We start from the raw sequence: 17,279 nt of genomic DNA on the forward strand, positions 1-17,279 counted from the left end.
AAGATTTTCACCCCACTGCCAAACTTAGAGGTTCTGGGTTTAACTTTTACTAAGGAAAATGTAGTTTTTGTAAACTTACTAGGCTCTCTGCTTATTAATCCTCTTAATGGCTTCTCAAGTGATCTTTCTAAAGTACAGTAATTATTATGTCCCTCTTTTGTTTAAGGCCCTATTATTTTTGAACATTTTATATATTTTAACATTTAATATTTTAACATATTGTAAATTTAACATTTTAGGTATTTTTGTTACTTTTAAACATGGTATGAGATTTGCTTTTGCCATTTTCTTTTAATTGTCTTTTTCATATTTCTGTTTTCAGCTTTGAAAGAATTTTTTCCTCTAGGAAATTTTTTTAAGTAAACTCTACCCCGAGCGTGTGGCTCGAACTCATGACCCCAAGATCACGAGTTGCATTCTCTACCAAGCTGGGCACCTATCTTTGGAATTTTTGTTTAAGGTGTTTACTTGCTAGACATCTGAAATATTGGCTCATCTATATAGCTACCTATAAAAAGTTGAAACATTTTGCTTCATATAATTATTTTAAAAATATAGAAGACATTTTAAAGAATATTGTTGGACATTTAATTATTTTAGCAATTGTTGAGATGTTTCATTCTAAAACCATCCACTTCCATATTCAGTGGAGGTTATATCCCTGAAACTTTTAAAATGCTTATGTGTCTATACATAGATCTACCACTGCCCTAGAATGAAGCCATTCCTTCTGTTTGATAGGGACACCAGAAGTAGTATCACTAAAATTTTCAACGTATTTTTATGTTAGCAGAAATAAGCGAAATACTTAGGTCATATTCTTTGTTTCTAGTTCTTTATAAAGAAACAATGACCAAAATCTTTTTCTCAAAGTAAATGATAGACCAATTAAATCTTGATGTTATTTAGAAACCAAGTGGGTTCTCTGTAACATGTGCCTTGAGGAGCTTACAGTATGTTTCTGTTGAGCTCTTAAGCTCTTCACTTATTTTTATTTTAGGTGATGCAAAAACTTTCTGGATGGAGCTGGAAGATGATGGAAAAGTGGACTTCATATTTGAACAAGTGCAAAATGTGCTGCAATCACTGAAACAAAAGATCAAAGATGGGTCTGCCACAAATAAAGGTATGAAGCACAAAAAACTTTCAAGACGTTTAATGCTAAATATTACCCACTGGCAATACAGTATAGTTCTATTTCCAGTATTCTTCGTTTTAAAAGTCAAATAGTTTCTTTTGTTTTCTAAGAGCCTACCATGTATTCTGTTTCCTTTGTGTTTGTGCTCTGCTTCTATAAAAACTTGCTTTTACCATATACTATAGACACTTTGTAAAAGTGGGTGAAGATGATTACTTTGACTAACAGCTACTGAATTTATCTCTTTTTCTCTCAGGCTACTTTATTTGCCCCCCATTTTATCTTTTCTTTCTCTTTGTAACCCTTTTTGAAAGGTGATGGGTATTTCAAAAGTAATATCTGCTCATTGTACAACATTTAGTGCATATAGAAAAATATAACAAAAATTATCCATCACCCTGTCACTCAGAGACACCTAATGTCTTTTAAAATATGAAAGGACATATAACTATATTTTGCCTGCTTTAAACAGAACTTGCATTCTACATCAAGCAGTCAGTTCAGTCAGCCAGGCAAGTTTTCATTTTTTCTCTTTCTTTGTTTTCAACCCTGGTTGGTTGTAGAACATAAGATTTGATTTTTATGTAGAAACCTCCTTTCCTTCAGGACATAAGATTTTCAAGCAAACTTTCTTTTGGACCATTCTTTTTTTTTTTTTTTTTTAATTTATTTATTTGACAGAGAGAGACACAGCGAGAGAGGGAACACAAGCAGGGGGAGTGGGAGAGGGAGAAGCAGGCTTCCTGCCTAGCAGGGAGCCTGATGCGGGGCTCAATCCCAGGACCCTGGGATCATGACCTGAGCCGAAGGCAGATGCTTAACTACTGAGCCACCCAGGCGCCCCTGGACCATTCTTAATACATTTTGGATGTTCATATGACATTAATCTCTTGTTTGCTTGTCCAAAAAATGGTATTGTTTTTCATTTTAATATTCCTTCTTATTCGTTTCATGAGTCAGATATATCTAGTTTTGAATCTAGTTCTACCACCTCCTTGCTGAATGACCTGGAATAAATAGTGTTTTTTGAGGTCTGTGTGTGTGTGTGTGTGTGTTGTTTTGTTTTGAGAGGGAAAGAGAGGGGCAGGGAGGGGTAGAGGGAGAGAATCTTAAGCAGGCTCCATGCCCAATGCAGAGCCCAACACACGGCTTGACCCACAGCCCTGAGATTATGACCTGAACTGAAATCAAGAGTCGGATGCTTAACCAACTTGAACACCTAGGTGCTCTTGGAATAGTCAAACCTCTAAGCCTCAATTTCTATTTCTAGTTATGGTAATCATAAGAACCTCTCAGAGGAGTTAATGAAGATTAAATAAGATACAGTATGTAAATTGTTTAGCACAGTAGCTGGCACCATAAATGAAAGTGATGCTGCTAATGATTGTTTTCATGCTTTTTTCCTTTCCTTAAACAGAATACATCCAAGCAATGATTCTAGTGAATGAAGCAACCATAAGTAACAATTCAACACTGATAAAGGGTACGTGCATTTCTAATCCCAATCTTGAATATTCTGTTATTTTCTTGACTTGAAGCAGGCTTAATTGACTTAAGTATGTCAGATTACCTAAAGATAATGTAAAATAAAATGTAAGATCTATATTGGTAAATTACATAAATGAGTTTCCTTATTAAATAAAAAGTCCTACCCATCCAAAGGTAGGAAATGCACATTCTTCTGACTCTCCTACGGAAAGAATGAACAAATGTATCTCTTCTTCAAGAAATTTTAAGACTCCAAACTACTACAAACCCACTTTGTGAGAAAAACAATACTAGAAAAGTATATTGGGGCATAGATAAGTTGGTGTAAAAGTTTTTTATTTCTAGATTATTATTAGACCATCAATCTTGCAACTGTAAACAAATTCATTTTAGAAGGAATTGATCAAAGATAATGTACCAGAACTAAGAAGAAAAAAATTAAAAAGTTGTTTTATCAGAGTCACTCTCCTATAAATCTTAGTCTATCTCCAGTTTCCTGAAATGTTGAGGAAGTACTTTACTGGATTTTAATTAATACTGCTAAATATTGTTAACAAATTATAATAATTTAAGTGTCATATTTGGAGCCTTAAGGTTTTAAATCTCTGAAAATACAGCCCACCATCATCAGTCTGTTTTAAAGAAACTTTTGTTATTCAAAAGTATTCTCAATTTCAGTAGCTAATGTATAGTTTTTAGAAGAGTAGATTCTTTAAGAAAATAGCCTTTCTCAGTATCTTTCAATAGCATTTGGAATCAACACACTCAAGAGATTATACTAGTTTTGCAAGAAAGAGGCTTTTAAATTCAGGAGGTGGTAAGAGGAACTAATTCTAAATGGGTTTTTTTTCCTTAAACAGTTTATTTCTCAGTAATAGTAAATTGGGTTTTGGCTTTTTTTGGTAATAATTTCATCAGAAATATTGAATATTATAATTTCGTATTTTTATATAGTTCATTTGAAATGTAATTTATCAAAATAAAAGTATATGTTTGCCAGTGGTGAGCAATATTTGTAACTAAGTAATTGGGGAGTTCTATAATTGACATTGTTGGCAAATGCAAAGGTTTAAAAGCTTCCTAGTAATAAAGTTTCATGTTAGTATTGATTTTAAAAAGAATATTGAGACTGGGAGAAACAAAAGGACTTGGTGTTGAAATCAAAACAAGCTATCCCAGATCCAACCTGGACTGCCCAAACCACTAATTACTTTCATTTTCCTTGCTTGTGTATAACTGTAAATATGTGCTGTGTCCTCAAACAAAAGATTGAATACTATTTTCTTAAGAGGAGTTATTTCCCCTTTCCTCCCTTACCTAATGATTAATTTTAAAATCTTTGTTTTTTCAGTAAGTCTTATTTCTAATTATGCTTCTATACACTTATTTTATTCATATTTGTTAGTATAGATTTATATGCCTCATACAAAGAAATTAGGTAGGAAAAATCAGACATTCTTAATTTGTAAAACTTAATTTTTAATCTGGAATTATAGTTCTTATCGACTATCAGCTTTTAAACCTTTCTTTACCTTGATAATTAAAGAGGGATAATTATTTTCCAATTAGCCAGGTAGTAGCCTTGTATTAAACTTAAACTATTATTTTTTTAAATTTTTTTCTACACCTTTTTTTCTGCACTAGAGGACTAATGCAAGTTAATACTAAGGCAGGATGAGAATCACTTTTTTTCTTAAAGTCCATCAGTGCATAGGAAAAAACACATTAAAAAAATATCTTTAGGGGCGCCTGGGTGGCTCAGTTGTTAAGCATCTGCCTTCGGCTCAGGTCATGATCCCGGGGTCCTGGGATCGAGCCCCGCATTGGGCTACCTGCTAAGTATGAAGCCTGCTTCTCCCTCTCCCACTCCCCCTGCTTGTGTTCCTTCTCTCACTGTGTCTCTGTCAAATAAATAAAATCTTAAAAAAAAAAATATCTTTAGGGGTGCCTGAGTGGTTCAGTCAGTTAAGCATCTGACTCTTGATTTCAGCTCAGGTCATGATCTCAGGGTCAGGAGATCAAGCCCCATGTCAGACTCCACACTGGGTGTTGAGCCTGCTTAAGATTCTCTCCCTCTCCCCCTTTCCCCCACCTTGCATTCATGCTCTCTATTAAAAAAAGGAAAAAAAAAATGTGTGTGTGTGTATCTTTAAACCAAACATAGAATATTCCACATATCTCTTTTTCAGAATAACAGGAAATCCATAACTTTTTTCATTAAATACACAGCTTATTTCTGTATTGTTGTCATGTTAGTAAGAATAGATGAAGTAGAAAAAGAAAAGACAAGACATGGGATGAAATTTTTTTTTTTTTAAAGATTTTATTTATTTATTTGACAGAGAGAGCGAGAGAGGGAACAGAAGCAGCGGGAGTGGGAGAGGGAGCGGGGCTCGATCCCAGGACACTGGGACCATGACCTGAGCCGAAGGCAGACGCCCAACGACTGAGCCACCCAGGCGCCCCCATGGGATGAAATTAAGCACAGAAAGATAGACTAAGTAATATGAAAAGTCAAAAGGAAATATAAAAAGAGGTATCCAAATACGCTACCCTCCAAAAATGAAGGTGGCAGTTGAACAATGAGAAAGCAAAAGATACATAAACTTTCCATTTTGTGACCTTTGTAATCATTATGTTATTTTTCTATAAAATACAAGCACAAATAAGGATACCCAATGTTCACCTTAAAGGTTGATTAAAATTCTGATAGAGTTCAGGCCAAACTAGATTTTCTCCAGTAGAAGTTTCTTCTATCCTAAGTCTTTTACTTTATCCTCTCTTACTTTCTTAATGTTTTTGGAAATATTGACATGTAATTTTTTGGCTTAATTTTGAAATCTTACTATGTTTGCAGATTTAAGGGCTCCATATATCTAATCAATAAAGATATTATTTAGATATTGCAGTAAATGATTTTTAACTTGGTGTGTACCTGTTACTCATGTTTGTATTTTCTTCATGTAGATCATACATCTGTGATCCAGAATGAACGGGAAAACAAATCAGGTTCATTGCCCTCTACATCATATGGAGATCCCTTTCCAGAAGACTGTACATTTCTGTATGTATATAAGTTAAATTTATTTATGTTAATACTTTCGCTCCCAGAGGAGATTTACTCTTTCTGATCATTTGACATAAGAGTAGATAGAATATATAAAAAAGACTTTTTCCCATCAAAAGCTTTAAAAGTGATAAATTTTAGTATTTTATGTAGGATAAAGGTTCATGAGTCCCTTAAAAAGTTGTTTATCCCTGGTAATCAAGTCTTTCAATAAAATTTAGTTTAAGATTTCTTTGTGTAGGGGTGCCTGGGTGGCTCAGTCAGTTAAGTGTCCAACTCTTGATTTCACCTCAGATCATGATCTCATGGGTTGTGGTATTGAGCCCCATGTTGGGCTCTATGCTCAGCAGGGAGTCTGCTTGAGATTCTCTCTCTCCTCTCCCTCTGCCCCTCCCTCCACTTGTGTGCTCTCTCTCTCAAATAAATAAATAATTTTTTTAAAAAATACTTCTTTGTGTAAATTATTAATATACTGAAATCTACCAAGTTGGCAATTTTTTAACTAAAAAAATACTTTTCCTGGATTATTTCTTTTCTTTCTTTTTTTTTTATTTTATTTTTATTTTTTAATGTGGAGCTTGAACTCACAACCCTGAGCTTAAGAGTCACATGCTCTACCGACTGAGCCAGCCAGGTGCCCCTGGATTATTTCTTCTAAAAGAGTATTGGAAAAGGGTAAACAGTATTTCTTTCAGTATCAGTTCAGCTTTTCAAATACTTTAACAGCTCTAAATTATCAGAAAGCTTATGAGAATAGGCTAAATTTTTCTGACCTTTTCTTTCTCCTTTTAGCATTTCAGTAAAGATTCCTTAGCATAAAGTAAAATTGTATAAGAGGAAATCTGACGCTCTCACACACAGTATTTTTAGTAGGTAATGCCAGTACTAAAACTTTTAAGAACTAGTTTAAGGGAAGTTTCTGAAAGTATTTTGTGCTAGTCCAAGGAACAGAAGTTCAAAAAACAAAATGTCTTTATAAAGTTTTTAAGTTAATTGCCTTATTTTGTTCTTTCATATTAAATTGACAAAAACATTGTCAATGTCGAATTCTTTATTGTTTTAGGGTTTATGAGAGTTGTAGATTGACACTATTTTACATATGACTTGCATTTGCGAATATTAGAGATGTCATTACAATTTGAGTCTAAAAGACTCATAAAACTTATTTTACAATACTTTTAGAGAAACCTAGAAATTCTGGTCTTCTGCTATATAGCATAAAATTTCATTACCTTTTAAAAACAAGTTCAATCACTTTAAATCACTAAAATATAAGATTCCTTTTCATATAAATTACCACCAGTCTCCCATCTTCTATTTATTTCATTTTATTTTATTAAAAATTTTATTTTAAACCTAAACGCAGGAGTTGGTTTATTCCTAAGTGTCTCTTTTTGGTTTTAAGTTCATTTTCCTAGCTTATCAGAATCCTTTTGAATTTTGAATCACCTTTTATATTCTTTCCCTTCTAGCTTTTCTTCTACAAATTTATTAAGTGAGTTTCTAGTCTTTATTATAGTCATGAGAACAATATTGGATAAGACAGGACCAAAGATAAAACCTTTCTGGCCCACTGCTCCTTCATTACTCTTCAGAAAGAACTGTTGAACCAACTGAATTTACTTACCTCTACCACTGTTCCACCTACATTTCTCTATCTTGCTGACAAGGCTGTTAGAGGAAATCAAGATTCACTGCAATAGCATTCTATATCATTGCCAGACATTATCAAACCTTGTCAAAAAGGAAAATTAGTTTAATTTGTACTTTTCTTACCCAGTCCATGTTGGCTTTTCAAATTCTGAGTACTTAAAAGTCACATCCTTGATTCTCTCTTCTAGGAATGTTTAGAGATAAATATTAAACTAATCATTCTTTGCTTTCTGGAATGTTCCCTTTTTACCTATTTTTAAAAAATCAGGGCAGCATTTTCTCATTTTTCATTCATATTTGAAATTTTTTCAAGACCTTGAGATATGATTTGTTTGGGCCTAGAATTTTAAATATGTTTAAATTAGCTTTGTAGGACTCCTTTTAAATTATCACAGACTTTAATTTCTTCTTTTAATTTTTGTCTGGTGTTTCCAACTTGAGGGCAGTACTTATGGATGGAAAAGGTGAAGACACAGTTGTTTTTGAGCTCTTCTTTCTGTTATCAGCCTTGTGCTTTCTTTCCCCTAACAAATTGTCTACTTGTCCAAACATAGCTTTAAAGTTTTTGTTGCTGTTTTATTAGAATTTTGGGGAACCTTAGTTCTTAGTAGGCTTGAAACTTTGTGAGACTTTTCTTATATGTTCACATCAAGATTTTGTATTCATAATTGGTCTTTTGTATATGTTCTTTTAAAAATCTGAGCTTCCCAAAGAAATTAGTTTCTCTAATTGCTTTCTCATCTCATTAGGATTATTTGTGATTACATAATCAGAACTTCATTTCCTTAGAACCTGCAACTCTTCTTGTGCTGTATTCCCACTCAGAGGTTTTGTCCATGAGATCATACCTAACTTTGAACTTTCTGAGATCTTTTCAAATAAAGAGATTTTTCTAATTAGACTCAGGGTTTTCTTCCTTTGCTGTTAAGAATTCCAAGGCCATGTTTCATTCTTGATCAAAATTGTGTTTAATTCCTTTGGGGGGCATCTGGGTGGCATCTGCTTTTGGCTCAGGTCATGATCCCAGGGTCCTGGGATCAGGTCTCGCTTCAGGCTCTGTGCTCAGCGGGGAGTCTGCTTCTCCCTCTCCCTCTGCTGCTGTCTCACTCTCTGTCAAATAGGTAAAATCTAAATAATTCCTTTTGTATTTCCTCTGTAGATTATGAGCTTATTACTTATTTTGCTTTCAGTAATTAAACATCTAGTAAGCCATTAGTTACATAGGCAGACTGGCAAACTAAATGGGGAATAATTTAAGCCAAGGGTTCTCAATCCCAGCTGAATTGTTCAAGGTCATACAATTTGTCAATGGCAAAACCAGAGTGAAAATCTTAGAACTGATAAAAAACAAAAAACTCGCCTTCTGTATTTTATTCTATAGTTGATTTAAATTTCTTCGCCTTATAATTGAGCTATGACATAGGTAAATGTAAAAAAAAATTTATTCTAATAATAACTCAAAGGTATCTACTTTTGTGATGTTAGGAAACCCGGCTTAATTCTTTTTCTTAGGTACTTTGTCAGGAACACATACCTACTCAAGCCAGCTTAAGTAGTAGAATTTATTAGAGATATATCAGACATGCAGCTTTGGCTAACATACATAGTGGAAGTAGGCTTGCCCCACAGAGATGTGAATTTAAGCCATTTGGCTTTTCACATGACATACATACAAACACCCAAAAGAGGTTTATTAAATGGGTGCATACACACACACATACATCCCTAACCTAAATATAAACACATGTAAATAAAATGAGGTGTCTTAAGAACAGAAAATGTAACACAGCAGGCTATGCAGGGACTAGAATTGGAACTGGGGAGTCAGTACCTGAGGTCAGGGTCAGCATTTTTTAGCTCTGCTTCTCTCCATCTTTTATCAGTTGGTTCTTCTGTTCCCACATAGTCTAACATTGCTGTCCCAGCTAAGCACTATATGATCTGCTAGTGCTAGTGTCACCTCATGGTATATTTTTTTTATGTATTGATAGAAATTCTTGAGATTATAAATAGCACAGTGTGAATACATGACCCAACAGCTTTGAGTACACTGAAATTAAAATGGCCACCTTTCAGGCACCTGGGTGGCTCAGTTGGTTAAGTGTCTGCCTTCGGCTCAGGTCATGATCCCAGAGTCCTGGGATCGAGTCCCACATGGGGCTCTCTGCTCAGCAGGGAGTCTGCTTCTCCCTCTCACTCTCCCTCTCTCTCAAATAAATAAAATCTTTAAAAAAAACAAAATAAATGGCCACCTTTCAGAAGAGGATGATCAGGGAAAGGATTGAGCAGAAAACAAATATATCTACTACAGTTTTTAAGATAATTATAGTTTATATAGGTTTTTAAAAAAAAAAATGCCCCTTTAGTGGACATCAAGGATAGAATGACTTTTTACCTCAGACTTGCCAAAAGCTAGGACATTTGTTGACAAGTCTCTGAAGCCTTGCAGGTCAGGGTGTCTAATAACAAAACAGTTCTCAAGCCACATCCAAATTGAGCAGCCCCTATCCAGAAGCTAGCAAACAGATACATACAATACCATGTTTACTTACTTATCCTTTGTTTACCTCTAGCATTTTTATATTTTGGGGGGCTCAGTAACTAGGTTTATAACACTATGCATAGGTTTGGGGGTTTTTTTTGTTTGTTTGTTTTACTATGTTAGTCACCATAAAATACACCATTAATTTTTGATGTAGTGTTCCATGATTCATTGTTTTCGTATAACACCCAGTGCTCCATGCAGTACGTGCCCTCCTTAATACCCATCACCGGGCTAACCCATCCCCCCCCACCCCCTCCCCTCTAGAACCCTCAGTTTGTTTCTCAGAGTCCATAGTCTTTCATGGTTCATCTCTCCCTCCGATTTCTCCCCCTTCATTTTTCCCTTCCTTCTCCTAATGTCCTCCATACTATTCCTTATGTTCCACAAGTAAGTGAAACCATATGATAATTGACTTTCTCTGCTTGGCTTATTTCACTTAGCATCATCTCCTCCAGTCCCATCATGTTGATGTAAAAGTTGGGTATTCATCCTGTCTGATGGCTGAGTGATATTCCATTGTATATATGGACCACATCTTCTTTATCCATTCATCTGTTGAAGGGCATCTCGGCTCTTTCCACAGTTTGGCTCTTGCGGACATTGCTGCTATGAACATTGGGTGCATATGGCCCTTCTTTTCATCACATCTGTGTCTTTGGGGTAAATACCCAGGAGTGCAATTGCTGGGTCATAGGGTAGCTCTATTTTTAATTTTTTGAGGAACCTCCACACTGTTTTCCAAAGTGGCTGTACCAACTTGCATTCCCACCAACAGTGTAAGAGGGTTCCCCTTTCTCCACAACCTCTCCAACATTTGTTGTTTCTTGCCCTGTAAATTTTTGCCATTCAACCTGGTGTAAGGTGGTATCTCAATGTGGTTTTGATTTGAATTTCCCTGATGGCTAATGATGATGAACACTTTTTCATGTGTCTGTTAGCCATTTGTATGTCTTCTTTGGAGAGGTGTCATGTCTTCTGCCCATTTTTTTACTTGATTATTTGTTTTTTTGGGTGTTGAGTTTGAGTTCTGTATAGATCTTGGATATCAGCCCTTTATCTGTAGTGTCATTTGCAAATATCTTCTCCCATTCTGTGGGTTGCCTCTTTGTTTTGTTGACTGTTACCTTTGCTGTGCAGAAACTTTTTATCTTGATGAAGTTCCAAAAGTTCATTTTCGCTTTTGTTTCCCTTGCCTTTGGAGATGTGTCTTTAAAGAAGTTGCTGTGGCTGAAGTCAAAGAGGTTACTGACTATGTTCTCCTCTGGGATTGTTTTTTTTTTCTTGTTTTGTTTTTTCTAGTAATGTATCTTCATTTGTATAAGAAAGTTAACCTTTCTCCCCATAAAATGGGATTGAAACTAGGTTACTTTACTTCTGGAGCTTGTAGTAAGTTGGTTTTCTTTGACTTTATGAAATGAGGCACAGATAAGAAAAGAGTCATTTCTAAGGTTCATATCAGTGTTTCATTTCCATGTTTTTCTGCTTCTTGTTTTCTAACTCTGCTTCAGTATAAAAGGTACTTCTCCCTTTGTTAATTGCCTAATAACTCAAGCCTTATATCTCTTAATTTTAATTTTAATTAATTTAGTCACCAGAAGAGTACACTTAAGCCAGGTTGGCTAACATTTTTGAAATCTTAAATTCCAAATTACCAGTTGGTAAAACTGTTTTTATGTTTACTATTACAAATTTTAGTCCTGAGTAGGTCTAATTGTGTATTGTTCCAATAATGACTAACTTGGAACTGTACTTTTTGTCACATGAGGAAATTATGTAAAAGTACATTGTAAACTATAAACTGCAGTACAGACATTAGTTATTATTTAAGAACTAAGGATAACCCAGATACTTTCTCTCTCACATGTACCCTAAGTTAATCTTTTCATATTCAGAGAAGAACTTTTCGAGTCATCAAATTAGTATTCCATATTTCCCTTTCCCAAAAAAAGTAAAACAGGAACAAAATAAGAGCATAGTTGAAATAGGGAAAATCAAATAAAAAGATTTGGAGAAAAGGATGCCACAGAAGCCAATCTGAAACATAATTTATTTGGTTAGGGCAAGTTGAAAAGGAAAATGAAACATTTGGTTTGCTGGTTATACAACCCTGTAGGTGTATAAATAAAATCACATGAGAGTGAGTAACCTTATCAAAACAAAGAACAAAGCTGTGAGAGCCTAAGAGAATTTATTACAGTGAACATTGAATGAAACAAGACAGAGGGGAGGTTATTTCTTAGGTAGACAAATAAATAGAAGTGCTCAGAGTTTGGAGTGTACTATGCTTTATAAGAAAAAGTGATAGGAAGGAAAGTAGAACTTAATAATAAGAGAAAAGCAATTCTAGGCACATGCTTTAAAAAACAAGGAAATATTGGATACCAAAATAAATAAATGAATAAAAGCAATACTGAAGTGGACAACGCTAAAGCAGACACAAGGTAAATGGAAGAGTAAAGCAAAAAGTGCCTTATAGAATATGTTTCTTACTATGGAATATGTACCCCCAACATTATTCAAAAATACTAAAAAAGACTGAAATTATTTAAGGGAAATAAAACCTTTCCTCATGATTCTTCTGGTTTTTTCCCCCATTAGATTTGCCTTAATCTTTTAGCTACATTCTCATCTAGTATTCTTTTTACTGTCTTTTCAAGAAATTTAAAAAAAGGATACAGCAAAACCCAAACACAATCTAGAATTAACAGCTATAAATATTTCGTTGTACTTCCAGTTTCTTTTAAAAAAAAAATATATATATATATAGAGAGAGAGAGAGTCTCTTTGATCCATACCTAACTTCTTACTGTGACAAGTTCCATTCCCCTATCTGCCTTCCCAAGAGCATCACTATCATCATTTCTCTAGTTAATTTTTTAATATTTATATAGTCACCAATAATATATAGTATTGTAGTTTTAAAATTTCATGGAAATATTCATATATGTATCATCTTGTTTTTCTTAGTATTATTTTGAGATCTAGTCATATTTCTGTGTATAGATCTGTTTCATTCTCTTTAACTCTTGTTTGGATTTTCATAATGTGAAATACTACATTTTATTTATCCATTCCTTTAAGGATGGGTAATTAGGTTGGTTTTAAATATTTCCTATTTATAAATAGTAGTGCAGTGATCAGTTTTATCCTAGTCTTTCATTTAAGAAAGTGTTCATTGTGAAAGTCACCTATTAAGGAGGTTAAAGATGTAACCTGGGATCTATAAGATTATCCAAAATGTAGAAGAAAAGGACAAATGGATGAGGAAAAAAAAGAGAATGATGAATAATTACTGTCCTAAAAAAGAAGCTACTAACAGAAAACCAGTAACTCCAGTGAATGCTATCTAAATGCTTTCAGGATCATCCTTATGTTATAATGTTCTTTAGAAAATGTAAGCATTTCAAGCAAAAATGGTAGGATTAGGGTCAGTGTGCTGCTGTTCATGGTGAAGGAGATCACAATGTCTAAACTAGGATTCAAAATTGCTCAGACAACTCAGAAAATAAAAATACATGTCTTTTCTATTTATAAATTTGGTACTTATAAAAATACGAAATGTAGATATTTTCAGTATATTAAATAATGTAAACCTGCCCTACAGAAGCATTGCTTATGGAAAAATCTGCCATATTTTATTCTGAACTGAAACAAAAACACTAGAAGCTAGAATAAGGGAAACAGAAACAATAAAAAAGATAACTTCTGAGTGTAAGAAAATATCAAATCTGGAGGTAAAAGGCTTCACCAAGTACCATAGTAATGAAAATTACTATTAGATAAACACTCGTTAAAAAAAGTTTTAGTATTGGGCACCTGGGTGGCTCAGTTGGTTAAGCGACTGCCTTCAGCTCAGGTCATGATCCTGGAGTCCCGGGATCGAGTTCCCTCATTGGGTTCCCTGCTTGGCGGGGAGTCTGCTTCTCCCTCTGACCCTCCCCTCTCTCATGTGCGCGCTCGCTCTCTCTCATTCTCTCTCTCAAATAAATAAATAAAATCTTTAAAAAAAAAAGTTTTAGTATCAAAGTATAAGTATGTTAGAAATTTAGACAAAAGCAAAAAAATAAAACACAAAAAACAAAACACAGAAAGTCTAGGTTAGCACCAGACTTAACCCCTGCAGATGCTCAGAAAACATACCATCCATATGCCCTTCTGGAAAACTTTCTCATACATCCTCTTGCTGACCAAAAGATGAATCAGAATGTGGAAATTAGGATTGAGGAGGACATAGTATTTAAGATATGGGAGTGGCATGGAAACTATCTAAATAAGAAGTTAACTATAATAAATTCGTGAGTCCTTAGGGCTATGAAGTCCCTTAATGGTATGCAAAATTTTATGTTAATGCTATATTTCTAGGGAGAGAGTCATAATTTTCATCAGATTGTGGAAAGGGTTCATGACCCTAAAAGTTTAAGTATCACTATTATGGATATAAGGATCTTAAATAAAATTTTAGCAGTTCTAATCCAGAGAAATATTAAAAGAGTGAGATCACCAAGTGGAATTTACTCTAGTCAAGCAAGAATGATTTAGTATTAGAAAATCCATTATTTTACCAAAGTAAACCATAGGAAGAAAAACTTAACAGATGCCAAAAGACTTTAAAAATTCAATACCAACAATTAGAAATAGAAGCATTATCTTTAATGGGATAGACAATATATTTCTCTAACATCTATATCCTATGTAGTGATGAATCTCTAGATGCATTTTCTTTAAAATAAGACAGGAATGCCTGCTATCATAATTGTTATTCAATATTTTCCTAGAAATTCTAGGCAGTACAACAGAATATCAAAGAAAATATGATTATTGAAATGTACATGGTAAAATTATGTGTAGATGATCTTATCTACCCTGAAAATTTAAGAGTCAGCTGTAAAATTATTAAGCTAAAAAAAGGGTTTAGTAACAGTCACATAAAATAAAAATCTGAAAGTGTATACCAATAGAAAATATGGAATAAAGTTCCCATTCACAATACCAAAAAAGTAAATAAATGGGACTATTTACAAGAAATGTATACATGAGGAAAATTAAAGCTAAAGATTTTAATAAATGGATAAACTTACCATGTTCCTGGATGGGAAAGCTATATATTACAAAAATGTAAATTCTTTCCAAATAAATTTGTAGATTTAATTTAACATGAAATCCAGGCAGTTGGATTTTTTTAAGTTGGCAAATACTATAAATTTAATGTCAAAAGGCAAAAAATCAGAAAACAGAACATGTTCAAAAGGAAAAATAGTGACAGAGGACTTGCTCTGATAAATCTCAAAATGTTCTATCAACCTATGGAAAAAAACCACATTGGTATTGGTTTGCGTCAGTTGGTAACAGTTGTATCAAGAGACAGAATAAGCCTAGAAAATAATAGCACATTTTATATATTTATAAGAATGTAGGATAGGATTAAGTTAGTAAGTCAAAAGTTATACAGTAAAAGACTTATTCAGTAAGTGACTCTGTAATAGTTGGATATCATTTGGAAAATTTAAGTTAGATCTTCAAGGTACATCAGAATAAATTAGGAAATTAGACTCCCACCTCATGGAAAAATTAATTATAAAATTAGAGCCCTAATAAAAATGATAATTATAAAGATGTCTTCTCATGACATCATGTATCATGGCTTTATTCATAACATTATTTACACTTTATTGTAGATACTTAATTGTCTGCCTAGAATGTAAGCTCCTTGAGATCATGGAGCTTTCATCATTTTTTCCATAGCACCTGGTGTATAGCAGGCACTCAGGAAATCTGTTGGAAGAATGAATGCGTGAATGAACAAACAAACCCCCAATAGGAAATTGGACAAAGCATATGAACAGTTAACCAAAGGGGGGAAAAAAAAAGACCAGTAAACATGAAATTATGTTCAAACTCTGTTACTTAGAGAAAAACATTAAGGAGCTAATAAGGTCCTGTTTTTCATTAATCAAATTGGTTAAAAATTCAAAAATAATAATTATATCAACATTCATACAGTGTAAATTGGTCCAGCTTTTTTGGAAAGTAGTTTGGTAGTCTGTACTGGTTAAAATGTGTGTACCTCCTAGCACCATGATTGTGATCTCTAAATGTTATTTCTCATTAAGTGGAATCATAGTCCTTTGGAGGAATGGCTGATTCTAGACCTGGGGCTTCTTGGGACAGAAAGCAAGAAAGCCATCAAAGCCTACCAAGTGTGTTAGAAAGATGTAGGAGCAAACTTGGAGGAGCTCCCACTGGCTAAAAATGGCACAATTTGAACATCTAAAAGAATAATCACTGTGATTGATTTAAACACATTAAATCTATAAATGGGTTCATGATAACATTTTAAAAATCAGTCACTTTGGTAGTTGCTAGAATACAACTCACCATTCTGAATTCTAGTAAATAAAGAGAATCAAGCATTTATCCTGCTTTTCTTATATTAACTATATTTCAGATAACCCAAGAGTTGATGAGGAAAATTTCTTCATCAAAGAATTCCAGCCAGAAAATGCAATAGAAATGGTAGAATTGGAAGATTGTTATTTTTACAACTTCCCCCATTCCCAAAGAAACTGTGGCCTTAGGCCAGTGCTGTCAAACTAATGGTGGTAAGAACAGGTGTTTTGTTTTGTTTGAAACTTCAAATTTATTGAGGAATACACTTATGAAATGCAATGAGATGTTGCAACAATGTTAAATTGCTGTAAGAGTTTCTAAACTTTTTCATCTTTATATTTTTGTACTTACTATGAATTGGTAGCAAACCACTGGGGACTGACACCACCACACCTTGAGTAGCACTGGCCTAGACAATAATCACGAGTGAATAACAAAACTATTAAGTGAAGGAAAGATAGAGAACAACCCCCACTCCCCAGCCTAAGAACTTAAATCTAACCAAGCTTCTAGAACTGACTACTGATTTACCAAATAGAGGGACAGAAGGATGAGTTAAATGATAACCACCACAAGGAAAGCATCAACCAAATACCGGAATGTGGGAAATGCTATAGGACAAATGACACGGTTTATTCAACTTCAACAAATAAATGTCATAAAATGAAGAGGGAGGGGACACTGCTAAAAGATTAGAGGCAAAAAGACATCTGAATCAAATACAATGTGTGGGACTTTCTGAATTCTGATTCAAACAAATTTAACAATCACCAAAATGTGAAGATAGGTCATTGATCTTGTATGTTTTTTAAAAAGCCTTGTTTGTTAGATATACATACCGAATTATTTCAGGTAATGTCTAGGATTTGCTTTAAAATACTCCAGCATATTCTAGTGTGGGGCAAGAGGAGGAAGAATAGAAGTAAAACAGGCAACATGTTGATAATTGAAGTTTGGTAACAAGTGTCAAAGATAAATAAAACCAGACATTAAAGTGATGA

At 33.9% G+C, this 17,279-nt stretch overlaps 1 protein-coding gene across 4 annotated transcripts in view; it reads left to right on the forward strand.

The window, feature by feature from the left end:
* Positions 1-17,279, forward strand: part of SETDB2 (SET domain bifurcated histone lysine methyltransferase 2) — a 56,270-nt gene that overhangs the window by 12,547 nt on the left and 26,444 nt on the right. For all 4 annotated transcript variants that reach the window (XM_027588621.1, XM_027588623.1, XM_027588624.2 and 1 more), the window contains 3 exons: positions 1,001-1,126; positions 2,556-2,621; positions 5,594-5,690. In XM_027588621.1, the coding sequence (XP_027444422.1) occupies positions 1,001-1,126; positions 2,556-2,621; positions 5,594-5,690 (289 nt within the window). The remainder of the gene's footprint in view (positions 1-1,000; positions 1,127-2,555; positions 2,622-5,593; positions 5,691-17,279) is intronic.

This window comes from Zalophus californianus, chromosome 3, assembly GCF_009762305.2.
Source record: "Zalophus californianus isolate mZalCal1 chromosome 3, mZalCal1.pri.v2, whole genome shotgun sequence".
In the NCBI taxonomy this organism is placed as follows: Eukaryota; Metazoa; Chordata; class Mammalia; order Carnivora; family Otariidae; genus Zalophus; species Zalophus californianus.